Below are 22,058 nucleotides of genomic sequence, written 5' to 3'. Positions count from 1 at the left end.
TGTCGTTGCATTTCATTGATAATTGTTGTATTATTGTTTCTATGTATATTCTCATTCAGGAGGGAGGATCTCCTAATAAGAAATTCAGAAAATTATGAAACTTTGTCGATCGTACTTTGTAACTATAAGGAATAGAATAAATCTTATGGTGAAATTAAACAGTATTTCTATTCCCAAAGTTTTATAATTTTCTAGGTGATCATTCCCTATCAGGTGTAAGTAGCCAGCGGTCCAGCTCCGTCGATAACGCGTTAATTCGATCCTTAATTAGTCCTAGTTCCCGGTCGAGCGGCCATTGTCTCAGCCCTCTTTGGCAATGTTCGTGGTCGGCGGCGAGCCGCATAGGATGACAGTGGTGCTGACAATGGTCGTCAGGAAAAAAACACAGAGCAGAGCCCGGTCGCTGACTAGAGCGACCTGTTTCCAATCCAGCTCGGTTCTCTCTCTTCGGTCCTGCTCCGTCAGCCGTCTCTCATTTCTGTCTATGGTCGCGTGCACTCTTCCCAGCACCCGGGACCATTGCGCCTCAAGGCCGCCCTCTTTCCCGAGATCTGCAGGTTTTTTGTTTGCCTCTTAATTTATTGCGAAGCAGACGCGGAACGTGTTCTCGGTTCAAGTTCAGTTACGGTTCGAGGACTCACCCAAACTCGGACTGCTGCTGCTGCTGTCCTCGCGTTTGCTCATGAACTTAGGCGACGACTGTGGTTGCGACACTTCCGGTTTGCAGTGCAGTGGACAGTTGTTCCTTCTCCGAGGAGGGTCCATCTGCTCCTGAAAGCAAGTTCGAGGTTCGTTTGACGAATTTTATCAACATTTAACCTCTGAAATTGCCTCCAAAATTTTTTTGCTTGAAGTTCATCACGGTTTCTAGGCTAATCCAAGGCTATGGACGAACTGATAAAATCAGCAAAGGTAAACCAGTCTACCTTGAAGCAGGATACGTTACCGGTCTCTTCTCTTCTTGGAAATTGAGGAAAACCACTCTGGCGAGTTTGTCGAGGACCAAAGACCTGACAATGGCGGGCACCCTGGTGCCTCGTACACCTCTATGGTGAAGATTCAACGTGACCACGGCGAGTCCAGAAGCGAACGACACCAAGCATATGCTGACCCCATAATAGAGACCTGGAACATGTACAGACGATGATGGTCCTCCTTAAATCCTCAGTTAACCGGAACTAATTTCGAGAGCACCGTAGAACCTTGCTTGCATAAATTAATTCGCCGTTGCAATTACAGAGTTTCTGTGGACCAGTGTAGCCACGCGAGACACTTCTTGAAAGTGATCCTGACTGTCCAGGTCATCGGAGAACTCTCGAACGGGACACCTGGGAATTTTCAATCAACGCGGTTACGCCAGCCGCCCGTGGAATCCTTGTATCGGTTCGTTTCTCGTTATATCTGGAGCTGGAGCCGCTGATTATTTCGCTCGGAGCTCTTTCCATTCGAACAGAAAACGGTGTAAATAAAAATATATCCGGGAAAGAGGTTCACGTTCCAATGAATCCAGATAATGGCCGCGCTCTGGGCGCCCATTCCTTCCACTGTGAACGTTTGTACACTTTTCCCGGCAGAAATAGGAGCTTCAGACGAAAAGAGAAATATTGAAAATTTTTTAACGCTGTTAAGTTGAAAAAATTGACCGAGAACTGATTATTGCGTTGTTCCCTGTAATTATCCGTAACCTTTCACTTTGCGTAACTTCGCGAAAAAGAATTGTACAACGATGTACTTAGGCTCGTTCGAAAGTGTGAAGCCTCTATTATTACCAGGTTGAGAAGTTTTGCAAATAAGCGAATAATTGCGATTACAGCAGCAATTCCAAGCGACTCTACAGATTGTATTATACTCACTGATGAGTGGTGTCTTCTCAGTAGGCGGCAAAGTCTCGCGTATGGTCATCAGGAAGACAGTCATCGACAGCAACGCCGAAATCCCGAGGGTGACTTTCTCCCCCGATTCCGACGGCACGTAGAATACCAACAGCGCTGAATAAACCGTCGGGGAGAACAGATCGGCTGAGAAAGTTTTCCCTTCGCCCGATGGCCCCCCATTCCCGCCGTGGAATATCGAACAGAAGGCATTCCCCGAGAAGTTCGGTGCATGGCGCGCGAAGAAATAAAAGGAGGGGACCGAAGGACCACGAAGAAAGTTCCGCATAAATTTTTCTCCCCGCGGAAGGACAACCGCGAACCTTTTTCGTTAAGCGAGTTTAATCATGGGGCTTTTTACAGAACCCACTTCCCAAGAAATTGAAATATTGATTGTACCATTATCAGACTAGCCACGGAGTCTCGGCATTTTTTTTCTAAGCTACTGATTAGAATTTTGTATATTTTATTTAGGATAATGAAATCTGATAGTTGTTGGATCGAGTTTGACCCTTCGAAGGCGGGTATGATAAGCGTTTGACCCGTCGCAATGGAATTTCCATTTTTCCGGAGGATCTTAGAATTTTTATAGAATTTTGCATTTATATCAGACACATAAAAATGCAAAATTCCCGTATCTGAGCGTTTATATTTAGCATATTGGAATATGAAATACAAGTATGTAGTACGTAGGCATTTATATCGAGCGTATTAAAATATAAAATGCAAAGATCACGGCACGTGAGCATTTTTATGGAACATATCAGGAATCCGCAATGAATTCAACGATGAAGTATTCAAATCAGTTCTATGCATTCTGTGAATTCTTATGCGCGGTTAAAGTCGAACAAAATTTAAACAAAAATGTATCTCTAGCAGTCAATACTTTAATTACTTGCCAACGAAAGAATGTATTACTTTTCTGTCGTTTCGATGATCAAAAATGGTTCAGTTGCAGTATTCGAAAACAAAATGAATGAACGGCTTTAATAAAATTTTATGTGGCACCAAGAGCCGCAGTCTGACGACTACATAAATAAATAAATGCAGAAGGAGCTTGCGCGAGACCGTGCCCTAATCCAAAGGGCCATCCATCATGAAGTAGCTATTTAGTAAGATTCGCGACGGGGCAGAAGAAATTCTGTAAGGCAGCTATACTTCCCATTTTTTTTTCTCTCTACACGCATTCGAGAGTTTTTAATGAAATTTCCATCAGAGATACGAATAAGGACACTCGACTCTCTTACAAAGAAGATTGCATCTATCGCGGATGACGCGGGAGATAGCTCTACTTTAATAAAAAGAACGACGAAGAGGGAAAGGGTGCTCGTCCTGTGATTGTATGATACTTATTCAGCTAACTTTCAGGACTCACCGACACCGTTGATGAGTATGCAGGGCAGGATCAAGTTAAACACGTAGAACATCGGACGTCGCCGCAGTCGGATCTCGTAGGTGATGTCGGGATAAGGCTCCGGGCAGCAGGAATAGTACTCGACGTTCCTCCGAGCGGAGAAATCGACTAAATCGAACTCGCCGTTTGCTTGGTAATTACTGACGTCTCCTTGCTCGCTCTGTTTGTCCAATTCGAGCTGCAAAAGCCATACAGTTATTAAATTTCGATTTAATAATTTTTGTACCATTATTCAAAATATTCGTTGCATTATTAAATTTGTATTCAACAAATTACTAAACGTTTTTATTATTTTAATAAACTGCTGAGAGTATTGTACGAGGTGTGATATCAGTTTTATATCGATAAAATTAAGAAAATCATAGAAAATAGGAATATTTCAGACCGGAAGAAAAATTCGTTTTTCCACAAAATTCCACAAAATTTAAATAATTTGTGGACTGACGTGAAAGCTAAAAAATCGTGGTCTATCATTGCTGAGTCGTTACTGTCGGACTACATATTTGAAGAACCGGTATCCAAGCACACAGCGTTAGGATTAATTTCAGTCGAATCGTGGTAAACGCCCGCGTTCGTGACCACGGACAATTACCGGACGTCCCGTGCCATACCAGTCTCGGATTAAAAGTGTTAAACCGCCTCCTCGAGTTAGAATCCCGGCAGCGGGTACGGGAACCGATTACGTGTCAACGTTGTCGGATAGGTGCACCGGGTACTGTCTCGCTGGGACAAGCCGTAGCTGGGTGGGTAGGTGTCGGACAGGAAAAACGCAGCGGTCGGGAAACCGTGTTTGACGCGTCGGGACAGCGGAAATGGGATACTTCTATCCGCCGGACGGATTACCAGCGACGGAGGACGCTTCCGTTTTACGTTTTACGTGCTACGGTCGCCTGTTAACGTGGATGGCTTTCGAAGGACCGGACTGAACAGTTTCCGAGCGTAAAATAAATTGGCAGATGCCCCGCACACACCACTGAAAAATATCCGCGGAATTCTACCGTCGCGTCGCTTCAATGTTTACGAACGATTCGCTTTACGAACCTCTGCGAATGGGAACTGTCGTTTTCTTGTCGGCTGTTCCAGAATCTGTTGACACTAATTCATATTGTGTCAACATACTGAGTTCGCTCGTTCTCCTCGGTTAACAAGTCGCAAACCTTGACAATGTTTTAGAAGATTATGTACTGTATTCTTCGACCAGGAGGAAACGTGCTTGTTCATTCATTTTAATTGTATTTGAAAGATTTTCAGAGACAATCTCTGATCTTATGATTCGATACAGTAGAAATTAGCGCGCATGATTACTAAGACGAGTTTTTTAATATTTCATACGTCTCTATACGTCACCGGACACAATGGGTGTCGCAAGATCATTCGAAGATAGATATTTCGGTAGCGCCTAATCCCGGAATCGTATTCCCATCGTTTTAGACGACAAAAACGCAAAATGTATTCAACGTCGGAATAGGAAATGGAAAAACTCGGTGAAAAGGGTGGGCTTCGGCCTCGCATTCAACTCTTCTCGCATGCGGGATTAAGCTGTTCGATTTGCCCGGGCCATTTTCGCGACTTGCCGAGCCGGTATTTTCGATTTGCCCCTGTTAAGCGTCTCTGGACGCGCGAAAGCTCGGCCTCTTTTACGGAAATCTCGCTATACTGCTCTGGTCTGGCATCCAACAGCTAGTACATCGGTCCACAACGAAAAATAGCCAGTCTAATCTCCCACTGTAATACTATCTCCAAGCTCCAAATAACATTGACCTCTCTTTATGTAATACGAAAAATATTTTCTATCATAAGGGAGCAGAGTGAACGAGATTGAAAAATTAATATTGCAAGAATTAAGCAACTCAATCGTCATTTTTAGGATGGAGCAGTCATCCAGGGATGAAATTCCGGTTTCACCTAACTTTCTCTTGACGGTTCGAACCTTTAGCGAATGGAGTTTGCTGTCGTGTCGCGGCGCATTGACGACGAGGAGCTTTTTAATTCCGTGGATCCGCAGGAAGCCAGAAAACGTCGAGATTTTTAAGAGGAAGCGAGCACAATAACGAAGAAGAGAACCATCCCACGGATCTAATCCGAGAGAGCTGGTTCCTCGAGAAATGGAAGCGGGCCGATCGCAGGATTTCCAGAGACTGGAAAAGCAAAAGAGAGAGAGAGAGAGAGCGCGCGAGAGAGAAGGGTGAAGGGGAGAGAGAAAGAGAAAAAAAAGTTGGTCATCGCGTGGAGCGTTCAAGGTTCCCAGTACCCACATATATATTGTTTATTGTCCGAACGACGTCGGGACGCCCTCGCCTGTATATCGCTTCTCGATTTGCATGCCGTCCCGAGGGAGGAAACTGTTTGGGGAATCGAGGGCAACAGAGACGCGGATGCAGGTCGCACAAGCTGTCCGATTAAATCGCGTAACCGCCGATCAAGAACTTCTGGCCCCGGTGAATTTGCATCGGTGCAACGCGGCAAGTAACCGGCGAACTTGCACGAGTTTCCGCGGCGTGGCCGCGTAACGAATTCACGAGCGTGACCGGAAAATCTTACGAGTCCTGCCCGGGTGAGTAATTAGTAGACTGCGGGTCTGAAATGCGAAATATAAATTGCTGCAATGTGTCGGATCAATCCAACCCTTACCACTTACTACGAGAATCCAAATAATCTTCCGAGATTCATTTTCTCGAAACCAACAGTGTACGAAATTGTAACAATTTCGTTTAAGGAATGTAGATCGAGGTGCATGTTGACCGTGTGTGTGTGTATGTGTATCTTACTTGGTAGCCATCGTAGGTCCACGATGCCCACTTCAGGACACAGCGTTGCTCGTCGAAGGGGAAGAACTCGACGTCGATGTCGCAGCTGCTGCGAAAGATTCCGTGACTGAGCCACACCACTTCCCCCGTGTGGCTGACGATCACGTTCGTATTGATGACAGCCGAGCTGTATTGCGGATCTGCGCTGTAAACAAAGCGGAGCATATTGGGTAATATCGGGGAGAAGAAATCGAGTCTCTCGTAGAATCGATAACTGTGACTACTTTTCATAGATCACCAATTAACTGTACAGGCTGATTCCGGGAACTGGGACAAATTACTGCTCTTTTTTAAGTGAAAATAGAAAAATATGATACGTCATAATGCGTCCTAACTTCCTATGAACTTATTTTTTATGTGGATGCACCGATGCACCCGCCAGGTGCAATTGCAATTTACTCTTTAATGCAATCCAACTTTTTTGCTAAACCTATCGATCTCTTTTATTATTCAACTTATAAAAGTACAAACCCAAGGTCATCGGAATGTCAATACTTCAGGAGATATTTGCCGTTTTGTGTCGGAAACGTACTTTTCAATTACACAATTATATTGTAATTCAACTACGTCGTAACTGAATTACATAATTCAAACCTTTCAATTAATTCAATTACTAAGTATTTTAATCAGATGTGTAATTGAAATATAATATAATTAAAATACAGCACTCCAAATTATAGCCCAGAACATTGAAGTGCGATATATTTTTATGTTTTTCTCGTCCTCCTTCATAATACGTAACGCTATTTTATAATTGTACTCCAATTGCAATTACGAATTACATTGTAATGTAATTGAATGAAGATATGAATTATAAATTACAATATGACTGAATTACAATGTAATTCAATTACTTTGTAATTATAATTCCTGGAGTAATTGAATTGTAATTCTGCACAACTCTGCTTTACTACAAGAAGTGTCCAAACTCTCAATATGAATTGGTTTAGTATTACTTTTATCCAGAATCACTCTCTACATATATGAGAGTTGCATTATTCTGTCTTCTCTTCGTCGACGAATTTTCTGGGGAACTGTAAATTATTTTCCCAAGTCCGATTTAATTTTAATCGTGCACGTTGTAGAAAACAATGTGCGGAGTGTTTCTCACTTGTTGTACAGAATGGTGTCGGGCCTCCAAACGCGGTTGTAAGGAACGCGAATCACTCGGATTCCAGCGAACTCCGAGGCGTTCCATTTCAGATGATGGTCCGTCCAGACCTGCGTGACCCAACAGTTCGTCGTGAGTATCTGGTTCTTCTCGTCCTGCGAGGCAGAAATCAAACAGGTGAGAGGGATGTACTTTTCCATCGGTGCAATTAAAGACCACCCGCAGCAAAACCGATACGGACACGCTTTTCAACCCAACGTGAACCCGATATATTTTCTTTGTGCCAACACGGGAGTTCTGCGAGTGCTCTTAACGTTCATCCGATACGTAAGTAGAAACAGTTGGCGATGAACAGGCGCATCAGCTGGCCCTTAAATTACTGTGAAAGCTTCGAGAAAGGTGGAGTCTTATGTGAAATACTTCACAAAATTACTAAAAATATACAGGGTGAGTCGCCTAACCTTGCCACCTCAAATATCTTTGTTGTTTTTAAAGATACGTCAAATGTCTGAAGGACGAAGTTGAATGGTTCAGTGGGGCTCACATGATAGTATGATACCAAAAATATTTTTGTTTTTATGTGATTTTTTGTTAGAGATATCAAGGTCACCTTCATTTTTTAAAATGGAAACACCCTTTTTCAAACACCTACAATGATAGTCTCTTTCATTAGCATAAACTTTCTAAGTAGCTCCTAGTTCATATAACAGACACAGAACATTATTATTTTGCATTGACCATTAAAAATTCGCAGTCTACTCCTTAATTTTCGAAGACCCTTATTTGTAGGCCTCATACTTAGGCTTTAAAAACAACAAAGATATTTGAGGTGGCAACGTTAAGTGACTCACCTTGTATATAGAGTAAATTAACCCTGAAGAAATTAAGGGGTGGATTCCAGAGGTTTTCAAGAATATTTTTTGTTTCGTTCTTATTAGTAACACACGAAAAATCACTGCGGCGTCAACGAAGAGAGAGAGAGCAAAATTTCCACAGCTGACAAATCGCTAGTTTAAATCGCGGCAACCGAAGCTCGAGGATTCACCGTTGGCGTATCACCGGGAAAGAATAAGTGTCTTTAGGCGAGTCGCGATGAAAATATGTGGGGTGAAAGATGATTCTCGTTAGGTACACACGAGAGATAAATCTTTCGAAGTTTCCATCGGGCTTATGTGTTCCGACAGCAATTTGTCTTGGGTATTTCCGGTTACCCGACGCTTCACAATCCCACGAGAGAGGATCATACTTCCTGTCTCTCCCTCTCTCTCTCTATTCCTTTCCTGTCAACGGTGTCCGCGATAGTGAAAAGAAATATATCTATATCGTAATGAATATAAATCGATATTTAGACGAGCTTGAAACGCGGGCCGTATCGCAAACTGCCGATACTTCCGGCGAAGTGGATGTTAATGCAGGTCCAAGTAGGCTTGACCCGGATATCTCAAAAGTCTCTCATTCATCCGGAAAAACGGGGAGAACGAAGTTCTTCATTGGGAAGCTGTTCTTTTCCCAGAGGATTGGTTCTTTCGTATTCGTTCGATTCCGTGATTATTTCACTTTGTTACGGTGGAATTTGATACTTCCGGTGAATTGGATATTAATGCCGGCCCGAGTAGACTTGATTTCAATATTTTATAAGTCTCCGTATCGTCTAGAACACGAGAAAAACTCCTGGCCAAATAAATGTTAATGCAGGTCTAAGTAGACTTGATTGAAATATTTCTTCTGTCTACTGCTATCTTATTTGTGAAGTGAGAGGAAAATGGTTCGTCCAAAGCCGTTCAGAGATTGTCGCTTTTATTCGCGCTCTTTCGATTTAGAGATTATTTCACCGCGATACGGCGAAATGTATTTTTCCACCTTCAAAGAGACACCGTCGCTTTCCTCCGCGTCTCGGGGTTCAAAGGCTCAAGTTTCTTCTACTCGAGGAGAGAACATCGATTCGCCGCGAGCGAGAAGCTCATTATCGAAACCGCTCGAATACGAACGAATTTTTGATGCGACGAACACACCGCCGCGTCGAGAGAGAAAGAGAAAGATCGGAGTAGCACGTGGAAATTCCGCGGGGAATTCGGAAATTTGAACGTCGGGATTTTCTATCGGCGCGGAATCAAACGGAACGGTTCGACGACGCTGACCTGACCAATTTACTGCAATTTAACAAATTTCCATAAAGCCGTCCCTGTTACCACCACCCCTCCCTGAGAAATTGCCGTGGAAAAAAGTTCGGGCTAATAGTTCACCTGGTTTCAATCTACACGTTCATTCAACTAATTGCATTTCATTTGCAGGTTCTTGTTCTAGAGGAATTCACTTTGTGAGACGTGTATTAAACATATTACGGTATAAATAGAAAATGGCCGAGGAACGTGTCGGAGCCAAAGGACAGAATAAATGGAGCACGTTTAAAAATTTTAAAAATGCATAATAAAATCGGATACTCACGACATCGATTATGTGATGAAGGGAGAGCCCGAAGACCACTGCTAGGGGTTGCGAGGAGTTCTTGGCTGGTCGTACACCGGCGTCGTATCCATCGAGGAGGTGTTTCGTCAGTCTGTACTCGTGTTCATCGCCGAGCCCTGCACCGCAGAAGCCAATCCCTCAATAGTATTAACAAACCTGTTCGCGGTGTTCACAAGTGTGATACACCGATTGGCGGAATAATTTGACACACTTCCCGAAGGAGAGGACCAAGCCAAGAGCTGATTCAGGATAATCAAATCGATCGCGAGCTCAAACACGTCGTTCGATCGGATTACACGCGGTACAATGATTCCCTGCACCGAAATCACGGATCTAATTCTGTTCGTTACATCGAGAGTATCCATTACGCCATCCCGGATCCGCAACGTTCAAGCATCCGCGGCCTTTGTGCCGCAGAAACGCGAACCGAAGCCATCCCGCGACCAACGAAAGTTAATCTTTCCCTTAGAGCACCATCTTTTCACTCCAGCCTTCAAATCGCTGTTAGATAAAGGATCTCCCGATGCCAGGACATCGGAAGACAATGCCGAGAATGGCCACGATCGTCTCTTCCGCTAATGAAACGAGGGCTGCTAGGAAATCGAGGATCTTTGATCCTGAAGAACGAAAGCTACCCGCAAAATTCCCTCGTGAAACTATCGCGACCGATCTAGATGGACTACTTCCGGAGCGGAAGATCTTTGTCTCCCGATAGCTGGTCCATTTTACCATTCTTGCGGATGGGGACCTCCAGGCGAAATTAATAAGCATCGATTTTTAGACGAGCCGATGGTTCTAGACGGAAACACATTTGCATCGTATTACTGGTAAGTAGCTATTTTTTAACATTTTTATAGATGGGTACTTTCAGGAGGAAATTAGTAAGCATCGATCCTCGAGAATCCATTGATTTTTATAGACCAATTTAATCGGTTTACATCAAATTACCGAGGTGTGAAGCACGGCTTTACTTTCTCAAGTTTTTTTAACGTTTTTATGAATGGGTACTCCCGGGAAAATTAATAAGCATCAATCCTTAGAAACTGATGAGGGCATTATTTAAATAGAAGAGGGATGATAGGTGTGGAGACCCTGAGAAGATTCAAAAGCGACCCTCCAGATTCTAGATTGTTGCTCCAAAGTACCGTGATCATTATCCAGTTCATGTACCTTCAACAAACGCTTGAAGTGCTACTTTATACCGGAAAGCAGATTCTAAAAGACCAGAAAAGTATCGCGAACGATCCTCGAAGAAAGTAAAGTGCCACGACCAATCTGCGAGGTCCGTCAGCCAGTAAACACCGTAATTTCCTGAAGAAGAGGAGGATCTAACGCGCGATAGGTCTTCTAAATAGCCATCCATCGACTGTTTCGAGGGATCCTGGCTCCGAAACGTAGGTGGTCGCGCGATTGCCGCGGTTCCAGGGAGATCTCACCCCCAAACCCTGTTAATTCCGATCGTTAAATCTACGTCAGCGTCGCGGTATAGCGATGTGGTCGTGTCGGTGTGTAGGTGGAGGCGTTTCGATGTTCTGGTCAACCTTACAGCTTTTTCCGATGTCCTAGAAAAAAACCGTGGCAGATAGTTGAAATCGAAAAGTATTCGGAACAAACGAGAACGTTACCAGGAAACAGTTGTAATGGATTTTTCACGTGGCCAGAAAGGTGACGGGGGCCAAACACCGCATCGCGGCAAGAAAATCGTTTCTCGCGTGTTCTACACCCGTGGAAATCCGCTTTCCACCGCGGAGATCGCTCGTTTCGAGCGAGGAGAAAGAAAATGGCCACTTTTATCGCTTGAAAACACTCGATCGATGGCCGGAATTGAGCTGCTCTCGAGAAACAGCCGCGGAAAAACCGGTCTTCCCGCCGGATATCCCATTCGGTGATAACGGGGTTTTCCACCGGGCTGTTCCGCATTCGGGCCAATCGGACCGCGAGCTTTTTACGCCGCCAAAAATTTCCTGGTCTTTTCGCGAACAGCCGAATCACGGTTCCGACGCGTCCGATTTCACTCGAGATGACAATCCAACGGAGAGAATAAAACTGCTCGACACGTGTCCTCCTTTAATACTAAGCGCACCGCTATCGAACGGCCCACCTTTCACTTCACAATTTGAAATTGTACAGACGCTCCCGCAGACAGTGATCTTGTCCCTTCTGTAAGGCTACACGTAACAGTTATGCTCGGTATGATAATGAAGAGAATAAAATTTGTTCACTATAATGTTAAACAGTGACACAATTCGTCTTCTAATACGGAGAGAGTAGCAATGGAGTAATCGATACGATAAATTTTAACTCTGCAGTTTGAGTCCCGTCAAATAAATTTGATTTTGCAGAACTCTTCAGAATGGTGGCTTGGCAATCAACGAAGTGAATAATGAGCTTACTTGGTAGACTTTGTTTGAAATCGACGGGCACCGCACTTTACTCGAATTTTTGCGTTTGAATGCGACCTACACGAAATTAGGTATTTATTCTCGCAGAAGCTGTTCAGGCGAGGTTTTTCACGGGAAGTTTTTCACGGGAAATCCAGTTAGCTACCTCGCTGGTTTACCGCCACGTTCCCGGACGATTGTTACACCGACACTTATTGTCGAGAACTTTACTATCTGCCGCGGGTGTAACAAGGGTACGCTAATTAACGCCGTCGATGAACGTCGTCGGAATTAGGGTACCATGTTCGTACGGAATTTTGATTTTATAATGAATCTCACCCAGGAACGGTAGCAGGTGTAACCTGGACACGAACGTTGTCCAAATAAACTGTTTGACATTATAACATGCTATTATTTCTAACAATGCCACGTGGAACTTGATTTTAGAGGTTGACATTAATTTTTCATTGATATCTAGTTGCGTCATAATATGTGCCCATAATTATGAAAGTGGTCTAAGTCATATATTTCTTGTTTTGAAGGATATTAACACTAAATAAATTCCATGTGCCATATAATATTGAAATAACCAGCATTATCTAACGGTTCATTTTTTTAAATATCTTAAAAATTACATTGAATTATTTTAATTTAAAATAATGTAACATGAAATAAATTATAGGCACATACAATATAGCATTGTTAACCAGGAATTGAGGTTAAAATTGAATTAAAATTGAAAGTAGAGTTCGTTAAAGCAATCTCTTCGGCAAACAATCGTGTTCGTGAAATTTTATACAAACATGACGATTTTACGAAGTAATTGGATAATCCTCCAGAAATTGGGAAGAGTCTGCGCGTACCTTTTGGAATGTTTCGAAACGCGTCGCAGAAAAAATCCGAGGGCCAACGGAAGATGGTCCGATAGAGTCGGGGCCACTAGAGGCTCGAGTTTTGACAACGAGCTCGGCTCTGGAGTGTCCCTGAACCCGGTTGCATTCGGAATGCAACGCCAGGGACCTGTGAATCGGTCATCGATGCGATCGATGGAACGATACGCGGCCAAAATGCACAACGCTCTTCATTCTTGCGGGGCTCGGAGGCGGCTGTCGCATAAACGCGCGATCAGGCTCTCTTTCATCCTCAAAAGCTCTCGGGGAAGCTATCCAACCGCGGAATAGAGAGAGCTGCCATGTTCCCCTCGTCGAATCGAAATATCTGTCGGATTTGTAGCGGAGACGAGAATCCCGAGGATCCTAATGGCGTCTCCCGTGTTCCCGATGATATTTCTTTTCCCGTTGCTTTTAGCGGAACTTCCGCGTTTGATCCGCGCGAACGGAACCCCTTTTTGTCCGCGAGCTCTATCGCGGCTTGTTTCTTCTACGTTTCGACTACCGCGGTTCGCCTCGCACCGGAGGAAATGCGTTTTAGATGAGGAGTTGATGAGGTAAATTGGAAGACAGAGGAGAGAAAGATTCCAGGTGACAAGGTCCTTAGCGCGAGTCTTGTCTTTTGAAGCAAAGGGAAAAGGTCTGAAAAATGAGAAGAATTAGATGAAAATTTGGACAATGGTCGCTGGATAAGGTGGAATATATTTACTCACCTTACAGGGGCTGCGTTCATCGTTAAAATTCTTTATTACACCCTACAATTACTCTACAAAGCCTGCGATTTTTTATAGGCCTCATCATTTTTCTGTGAAGCCTACAAATTTTCTGAGCCCCATTAATGTCTTCCCAAGTACTACAATTTCCAAAGTGTCTACAAATTTTCCTGGAAAACCTACGACCTCTGTGGGTCCTACAAATTTTTTAGTAAAGGCCCTATAATTTCTTAATAAATCCAGAAACGTTCGTAGGCTCTACAGTTTCGCGCGGATGCTTCTTATTTTTGCTTGATGCCCGGAACTTTTGCTGGCCTTGAAAGTTCGCAGTCGCCTAAAACCGGAGTGGCCCCTAGAGACAGCTTAATCCGCCTAATGGAGACGAGGAGCTGAGGATGTTTGACTTTCTCCGAAGTTTTGAACTAACCCGGGTTCCAAACTCGAAGATCTTCCGGCGATCGGTAATTCCCCGTTTAACCGATAATTTCGCCGTAGCGGCGTAAACAAACAAATCGATCTGCCGGGCTCGACGCACTCCCCGGAACGGAGAGTTCGGGAATTTCTGAGAGCGAGTATGCAAATCCTGACGATGTACCAGTAGCGAATTAGCGGCGAGGGTTCGAGACTGGCTCTCTCGCCCTCGCCGCGACGTCTGCAAACGTTTACACCAAAGGCCAAGGTAAACGTTCGATAACAAACTTCTGCGACCCTTATCGAACACCCGAGGACTGTCCAACCTGTCCAGGATCTTCGCAATTCTTTCACAAGGGAATATAACGATATACTTAAAAACTCTTAATCTTTCCACAGTATTGTAAAATTCAGTCTAGCAATGAATAAAAATTTTTACAATTTTACGTACCAACGTTTCCGATAATTATCTCTCACAGGACCATCAAAGACAGCCTCAATAGTCTAATACGATTTGAAACCATCGATTCTATAAAAATTCGCAATATAAAGGAACGTAAAGAACGCAATCCTTTCAATACTTCGCCGAAGCAGCATCAATCTTCCGCTCGCAAGACGATTACAAAACTGTCCCAAGAAAGTTCTCTACATTTGTATAATGAAACTCCGAGCTCGCACTTCTGCAAACCTTTCAATAAAAAGGAGTGCAATAGTAATGTCGTCACCGAAACTAATCTCCCTATTCCAGAAGCGTGCTACATCGTTATCCGAGTGTACACGCCGATATTTGCATTGTACGGGCGCTTTTAGTCTCTCCGTGTAGCTCGATACTCGCGAATTAGCGACAAGGAATTATGCTTCATAAAGCAGAGATTAAAAGGTATTGCTCAGTGGAAAATATTCATGAGCGACTGGAAATTGTCGAAGATGTAAAAGATTATCACAGGGGCCGGATCGAAGGACTAATCCGAGGGTCTACCCACCGGTGTCCGTTCGCAGGCGGGAAAATTTTCGAAGGCGGAGAAACTCAATTCGTCGCTCACGAAGTCACTGGCTGCGGAAATCCTGCCGCGAGAAATCCAGTTACCGAATAGACAGTAGAAATTGGCCTTAATCGTCGCTAGGCCGGCGTCCTTAATCAACTTTTACCTCGACGATCGCTAATTCGATCTTGGATATGCATCGAATCTCGTAACCGATCGCAGATTGAAACCTCTCGCTAACGACTCTTATCTCGTTCAACCAAGTTAACTATTGCACTACGGCTTTCTTTACATTCTCTACATCTACAGTGCAAACCGAACTGATTGCAACGGATTCATTTAATTGAGACATTAAAGCAGTTCGTGGACAGATCGAGGAGTACACTGATAAACAAATGGAGAAACACTCCTGCGACAAGTGTGTAGAAATTTTTCGTATTAGCTCACTGTGATTTTTAACTTCTTTTCTAAATTCGATATTTAATCAATGTTAGCTCACTGTGATTTTTAACTTGCACTTCCTTATTTACATGAGAATAAAGCACACTAACGATAGGAATGAAAGTAAATCAATTCACAAACATTTTCGACTGTATATTCTTCGGAGAAGATTTTTAGCCTGTTCCATTATAAAAATTGCTTTAAATGCATGATTGAGTAAACTAATTCTAGAGACCAAATGTTATTTAAAACGAAAAAACGAAATCGAGAAAAAGCCGCCAAAGCGTACTAACTACAATAAAACGAGCAGTCAAAATAGAATGTTGAAACACGAATGAATGGTTGGACAGAAAACAAGAAGGGGTGGGAAACGCGAGGGATAAAGACTCACCGCAACCGAAAGTGATGGCCAAAACTCCGTAATGAAAGAACAGGGCCAAAGGCGACATGGAATTGATGGACCACTTAAACGCGAGACCGCCTGTCCTCGACTGGTGTCCGATGCTTTTCAACCACCGTGCAATTTCGACCCTGAATCCCGCGCTACCCCTACCACAACGCGTCCATTCCCAAGGAAATTCGCGCAGGCGTTTCAAACAATGCAGACACGAATGTTAAACAAACTAACCGGTTCCCGTCCCTCTTCTGTCTCCTCTCCTGTTCGTTCGATACTTTACCAATCGAGACGCAATTAACCGCAACAATAGTAATTAACCTGACCGCAGTCCGCTGTGAAATATTTAGTTTTCTTTTAAAACAAAAACGTTTTCAATATTTATACTTTGAAATAAAAATTACCATTATTCTTTTGCGTATATATAATAGTGATATATAATAATCAATAGTCCTGTAAAAAGATGTGTAAGCAAAAATTGTATGATATAAAGGCTGATATAATGTAGTGCAAATTATTTTTTGTAGGTCGGGTGGTGAGGAAGATTTTAAAGGCAATATATCATACAATGAAAAACAAATACAGGATTCCGCGAGAAAAAATTGATTTGCCTTTAAAATCTCTCCCACTATCGAGCCTGTAGAAAAATAATCTACACCCCATGATGCTTCGCCCTCTTATATACAAGACAACTTTTGCCTAAACATAATTCAAATTACAAGACTTAAAGGTGCGAACACACTGGCAACTCGATTGCGCCAGTTGCTCTCGAAGAGCTAAACAATGTATTTGTAATATTTGCAAATAAGTGTACACGCTTCTGCTAGTTACTTTCACAAGAAAATGTCGCAATTTACTTGTTAATGTATTCGCACCTTTACAGCTTGAACCTTGCTGGTATTCCTCTGTTTCGACATTCTCCTGTCGCCGTAAAAAATCCAAATTGACAAGTGACCACCCGTTCTTCCTCCGAGCTCGTAAAATTCCCTGAAAACCGTGGGACGCGAGCGTCTGTCTCAAGCCGAGGATCCCTTTGGCAATCCTTGATGACTCCAGTGCAATGACATCGCTCGTCCCCGGCTCTGTAAAATGGACGCAAAGACTAGTCAATGTATAAAGTGCGAGGGGGACGTGGTTCTGGACACTGGCCACTGTCCGAAGTGCTCAACCTCGCTGAGGTTCTTGAAGAAATCGGGACCGGTGTTGGTGAACGCGCGACCAGAGTCTGCGAAAATGGCTGTGAAAGCCCCGGAGACGGGATACGCTATGCAGATCGTCTCCATAGGAGTTAGGCCTGACAGTGTCTACGAGGTTCTTCGACAAATCGTGAAACTGATCATTAACCCTTTGCACTTGAATATCTCTCCTCTCACACATTCCTAAAAAGACTTATCATAATTCAAAACAATTCCTGCTAAACTTCCACGTGTAGATACATGATCAACAAAAATATTCTGTACAAGATAAATTCTAGAGTCCAAATAGCTTCGAGTGCAAAAGATTAATTGACTCGCAGGGGTTAAATGACTGGTAACATTGATACAGTATCTTTCCTCGCAGGCGAGGATGTTGCTAGCACCAGAGGTGGACATGTCCTCGATCAAGATCACAGTGAAGGGCAGCAACCTTCGCGTGAACGCGTGCAAGCCGCTGAACAACCAACTGGCGAGCCAACTACCCGAGATCAGCGAGAAATCTGTCCTCGGTGATTTAATTAAACGGACTATGAAACACTGTGAGAACCTGCTGATCCCGGACGACATAGACGGCGAGAAGGTCCGCGCTGTCATGGACAACAAGCACAGGATGCTGGTTCTCACAGCGCCTTCACTAAAACCGAGTAAAATTAGGAGAAAGCTGATCGCGAAGAGCTGAGGATTAGCAATTTCGCGTGAAGCTGTCGGCGATCGAGAGACGAGAGAACAACCGATGGTCGCTCCCTGTCAATTCCACAGGCCTCGACATTCGACATGGTTTATCATTAACAGATTCTTTTCTTATATAAATTCCAATCGGTTGTTATGGACAATTTGCCGCCGCACTGTCTCGAGAACGCGACCACCCTGAAGCAGAACGACTACATCAACTTTGACATGGTGTCGGACGGGGTTAAGACTGGCCTGCAGTTCCACAAGGCTCCAAACTTTTACATCATTGATAATAAAGAGTGCTACGCTGTACGTTCAGCTCGTGATTATTTTTCGTTACCGTCGTGATTGAATACGACGGTTGTTCTCTAGAGGCGCGCGAGAACCCGAAAATGGCGAGTCGAGACGAGTTCTAGAAAACTCCGCTATTCTCGAGAATATTCGGGTTCTTGAATGTATAAGGATTCTCTAGTGTTCTCTGATTACAGACGGAGATGAAGGTAGAGGGTCTAAAGGTGGGTGCAGTTACCTTGGCCACCGAGAACACGTTGAACATAAAATTGCACAGTTCGCAGGACTGGTCGCGCGTCCGGAACCTGAACTTTCAGATGCCGCCGGAGGCGCACGCGAAGAAAGTGTCGGTGGAAGTGCTCAACGACAAGATCTTCGTGCGCGCTCCGCTTAGGAAAAAATAGATGATGTGTGATGATGGTGTGCATGCGTATATGTCCTCGTCGCAGGTGATGGAGATCAATTACAAGGCCACACGGTCCTACAGTTGTCTTCCCATCTTTTATTCAGAACAAATAAAGCTCGTGGGTCAACAACGCGTTGTCGATAAAAACTGTTCATTTCTTGGGCTCTGCGGGTTTCGCATCCGCCTTCGGAGCTTTCGCTGGCTTAGCCGCGGGCGCGGTCGTTGCTGCGGCTGGCTTCTTCGCAGGCTTAGGCTTCTTCACCTTCGGTTTCACGGCCACCAGCTGTTTCCTGCGCCTCTGCTGCAGAAGCTTCGACATCATGGCGGGGTGGTTCTTTGGGAGCTTTATCTGCGTGTAGAAAATTTTCATGTTAATACGATCTTGCATAGGACGTAGTCTGCGTGCCTCGTAAGAAGTCCCGTGAAAGGAACACTCGACTCGAGATACTTCTTTTGAGACACGGACAGGAGGCAGTTGTGGTTGATACTTACGCCACGCTTCTCTGCCAGGATAACATCCCTCTCCTGTTGGCGTTTCTTCGCTTGCAGAATCGCAGCGCGTTTCAGCACAGCGGCGTACGGGTTCAGACGCAACATTGCACGAGTGTTGGATAGTGGGTTCAATTTCTTCACGCTGCGCACCACCCTCTTCCTATAATTCAAAATTATACAACGTTATTTTTCATGCGGTATGCGTATCCAGTTAGCTATAATAAAATAGCAAAGATAATCAGTATTGGAAGAAATGATCACTGTCAGTCAGTAACACGGACCAAATAATCTCATCATGAATAGATCTGTTTGAAATTCCAGTTATTACGAGCTCTAAATAAGAGATAAATTGGTCAAAGTATGAAAGAGTGTAAGGTACGTGCCTTGGTGCTCTCAGGACTTTACGAATTTCGTCGGATTTAAGGAGTCTCGAGAGATCTGTGTTTGCCATCTTGGGGAACGGCAGGTTGTAATCAGCTTTCAGTTTCGATTCCTTGCGCCAGGTTCCGTAAAGAGCATCCAGCTTGTCGAAAGCGGACTTCGTCCAGATTACGAAGCGTCCAACATGACCACCGGGTGCAAGTTTCAGAAGGTTAACCTTATTGATGTTCATAAGATCTACGCCAGGAATGTTGCGGAACGCCTTGCGAATACCCTAATAACAAACAGGTTATTAGTCAAGTGAATCATAGAATGAAGTACTTTTCTTCTATATTTAATTCGTACCTTGTCTTCACCGTACACGATCAAAGGTCCACGACGCTGGATGCGTCTGCGGTTACGCATCTTACCCTTACCAGCGCGGAAACGTTGCGATTTGTATACCTAAAAATAAAAGAACAATTAATGTCTTCTACATTCACGTAGAAAATTAATTGCATTTTTGTTTGGCCATCGATACCCCATTCTAGCGACTAAACTAGCTAGTCAAGAACGCCTGACAACCATGTTTCTCTAGCACCTGATGGAGCATCTGAGTTAAACGTGTTTTAACAAAGATGCGGACATTTCTACAGTGCATACACATCAGAACTATGTATCGATACCCACCTTTTGGATGTCATTCCACGCCTTCATGCGTCTCAAGAAAATAACGGCCTGCTTGGTCTTGTTATACTCTTGGATTTTGTCAGAAACTACCAGGGGAAACTCGGGGACTTCTTGGATCATGTGACCTGTGAACAAATAGTAGCGTAAAACTGCTGCTCTAGTTCAAGAGTACGTGATCGAACATTTTGCTTAAATGTTCAGCAAAATGCTATGAATAATCAGTGAACAATCAGCAACACGGACCAGCAAATCATCATGGAAGCAAAATTAATCGATTGAACTAGTTGATGCTGTAATTTGGTGCTTACCCTTGGATTGTACAAGAGCTGGTACACCAGACGCAGCAATGGCGGAAACCAGAGCGTATCTCTTCTGGTTAACATTGATTTTACGGTGCCAACGCCTCCAGGGTTTGGTTGGGGCGAACATACGACCACCTCTACACATGTTACCGAAGGCACCCTGACCGGAGCGGTGAGTACCACCTCCACGGACACGGGGGATACGTGCTACGGCACGTCCTGTACCCCATGACTCGGCAGAAGTCTGGTGACCTGACAAAAGAAACCTATATTTAATAATGACGCTATTAGTTTTGTTAAAAAGAAATAAGCAGAGAAGAACTAGGTAGTACTGATGAATAGTTTGTACTGATTCCTTTTTTTATTTTAATACGAAATTTGGCATGAAATTGTCAACGGATTACTCACCAGCTTCCTTAGACACGCAATACGGTTGTCTGCTGTTCTTTGAGACCTGCTGATGAACGAAGTTCACGATATCTGGTCGAATCGGTGCTTTGAACACGGCCGGCAGGGAAATTGTATCTCCCGAGGCCTCATTTTTATCGGTATAGACCGTAACAAGCGGTCGCGCCGTTGATAACGACTGTAAAAGTATAAAACAATAATTAAACACAAATTACACACGTCCATAACAACAGAGAAATATTAAAATATTATAGGACAAATATTGTTGTGATCGGAGTCTGAAGAAGTCAGTGACACGGCACATGGCGGACGGAAGAACCGAAATCATCGAATCGAATATCAACAAATCTTCGAGTGAGCATCGAATAACATAATTTTAACGTGTAACGAGACACAAAAAATATAGGAACTTATAAGTAGCTATAGAATATGCATTAGTATCGAGCTAGAGCAGTTTGTGTGATTTATTATTGCGCGATGAATTATCACACGTGGTCAACAATGCGGCGGATACTCCGGTTCCACGTTTATGGAAAAATTCCGTGGAGCCGTGTTTTTTTTCACGCGAAAATTATAGCAATGGATAAAGCAACATTAAAATGAAATGAAATGCAATGCTTCTTACCATTTTACGTTCTTTTTAAAACTATTCACGCATCAGTCACACACTAACCAGGCAGCTCACACGCCTTACCTGGTCGTAAAGGAAGAAGGACGCGAGCGGAAACGACACAGCAAGACTCGCGCATGCGCAGAGCGGAGGCTGCTTTGAAGTACCGTTCACAGGCGTGCGTTAAGCCTACTTGCCGTTTCTATGAAATAAATACACTGAAATTTATATACATTTCGGGAGAAACTAATTATTTCGGAACATTTAGAATCTAGAATTTAGCTGGTAATATCGAAACTGAAATTATGAATTCATCACGCATGGCGCCGCTACCGCAGATAAGGTATACATATCCTCTCTGGTATACAGTAAAGGCTGGTAAAGGTTCGTTCTAAAAAAACGTAGAAAAGAACAGTGACAGCGGGACAGCGTCTGTAAACTCGCTAAATACAGTTCAAATGATATCATGTTTAGTGTATAATTGTAATAAGTAAAATACCATAAATAAGTTGGTGAAAGTCCCATAAAAAAATAATGAAAAATAAAAGAGGTTTGTAATTGGATTAGTAGAGGTTTACACAATGTGAACCTCACACCTGCTCACACCCAACACCATATACCTGACCCCATATCGGATTACGCGGCATGTTTACAATAGAAGGGATATTCGTTTTTTTTAGGTCGAATGTTTACCGTAATTAACTATATAAATGTTCACAGATATTAGATTAATAAAAAGATTGCAGTAC

General features: G+C 43.6%; 4 protein-coding genes across 7 annotated transcripts; 2 read left to right on the top strand and 2 right to left on the bottom strand.

Moving 5' to 3' along the window:
• Positions 1-769: 769 nt before the first annotated feature.
• LOC143216201 (neuronal acetylcholine receptor subunit alpha-7) lies at positions 770-15,868 on the bottom strand. Of its 4 annotated transcripts, none has more exons than XR_013010525.1 (8): positions 11,295-15,868; positions 9,649-9,785; positions 7,204-7,358; positions 6,054-6,237; positions 3,247-3,463; positions 1,854-1,988; positions 1,238-1,437; positions 983-1,125 (listed from the first exon to the last, which is right to left on the bottom strand). XR_013010525.1 is itself a non-coding variant. In XM_076439053.1 (7 exons), the coding sequence occupies exons 1-7, from the start codon at positions 11,587-11,589 to the stop codon at positions 923-925; spliced, it is 1,326 nt and encodes a 441-aa protein (XP_076295168.1). In that variant the 5' UTR covers positions 11,590-15,867; the 3' UTR covers positions 770-922. The 4 variants fall into 4 exon arrangements, 2 of the variants coding, with proteins under 2 accessions (XP_076295168.1, XP_076295169.1); XR_013010524.1 differs by having other exon boundaries at positions 994-1,125; positions 1,203-1,437; XM_076439053.1 differs by lacking the exon at positions 1,238-1,437 and having other exon boundaries at positions 770-1,125; positions 11,295-15,867.
• On the top strand, positions 15,437-17,907 carry LOC143216216 (uncharacterized). The gene is made up of 2 exons (XM_076439080.1): positions 15,437-17,193; positions 17,443-17,907. Exons 1-2 carry the CDS (start codon positions 16,972-16,974, stop codon positions 17,755-17,757), a joined length of 537 nt encoding a protein of 178 aa, XP_076295195.1. The 5' UTR covers positions 15,437-16,971; the 3' UTR covers positions 17,758-17,907.
• On the top strand, positions 17,770-19,548 carry LOC143216218 (uncharacterized). The gene is made up of 2 exons (XM_076439082.1): positions 17,770-18,059; positions 18,239-19,548. Exons 1-2 carry the CDS (start codon positions 17,904-17,906, stop codon positions 18,443-18,445), a joined length of 363 nt encoding a protein of 120 aa, XP_076295197.1. The 5' UTR covers positions 17,770-17,903; the 3' UTR covers positions 18,446-19,548.
• On the bottom strand, positions 18,524-21,479 carry Rpl4 (ribosomal protein L4). The gene is made up of 8 exons (XM_076439055.1): positions 21,325-21,479; positions 20,700-20,877; positions 20,298-20,543; positions 19,990-20,114; positions 19,666-19,764; positions 19,319-19,594; positions 18,940-19,095; positions 18,524-18,796 (listed from the first exon to the last, which is right to left on the bottom strand). Exons 1-8 carry the CDS (start codon positions 21,325-21,327, stop codon positions 18,599-18,601), a joined length of 1,281 nt encoding a protein of 426 aa, XP_076295170.1. The 5' UTR covers positions 21,328-21,479; the 3' UTR covers positions 18,524-18,598.
• Between the last annotated feature and the right edge of the window lie 579 nt (positions 21,480-22,058).

This window comes from Lasioglossum baleicum, chromosome 15 (genome assembly GCF_051020765.1).
Source record: "Lasioglossum baleicum chromosome 15, iyLasBale1, whole genome shotgun sequence".
Classification (NCBI taxonomy): Eukaryota; Metazoa; Arthropoda; class Insecta; order Hymenoptera; family Halictidae; genus Lasioglossum; species Lasioglossum baleicum.
This window is presented reverse-complemented; position numbering and strand designations above follow the sequence as displayed.

Bases quoted from the DNA above. Each gene is read 5' to 3' on its own strand.
- LOC143216201 (XM_076439053.1), bottom strand. From the start codon at position 11,589: ATGCGGAACAGCCCGGTGGAAAACCCCGTTATCACCGAATGGGATATC. The intron at 9,786-11,294 runs GTAACGTTCTCG...TCTGCGGTGCAG, and splicing joins TCCATTACAACTGTTTCCTG to GGCTCGGCGATGAACACGAG. The intron at 6,238-7,203 runs GTGAGAAACACT...CTTTGTTTACAG, and splicing joins GACACCATTCTGTACAACAA to CGCAGATCCGCAATACAGCT.
- LOC143216216 (XM_076439080.1), top strand. From the start codon at position 16,972: ATGGACGCAAAGACTAGTCAATGTATAAAGTGCGAGGGGGACGTGGTT. The intron at 17,194-17,442 runs GTTCTTCGACAA...CTTTCCTCGCAG, and splicing joins GGCCTGACAGTGTCTACGAG to GCGAGGATGTTGCTAGCACC.
- LOC143216218 (XM_076439082.1), top strand. From the start codon at position 17,904: ATGGACAATTTGCCGCCGCACTGTCTCGAGAACGCGACCACCCTGAAG. The intron at 18,060-18,238 runs GTACGTTCAGCT...CTCTGATTACAG, and splicing joins ATAATAAAGAGTGCTACGCT to ACGGAGATGAAGGTAGAGGG.
- Rpl4 (XM_076439055.1), bottom strand. The intron at 20,115-20,297 runs GTAAGCACCAAA...ATTTGTTCACAG, and splicing joins AGCTCTTGTACAATCCAAGG to GTCACATGATCCAAGAAGTC. The intron at 19,595-19,665 runs GTACGAATTAAA...GTTTGTTATTAG, and splicing joins TCGTGTACGGTGAAGACAAG to GGTATTCGCAAGGCGTTCCG.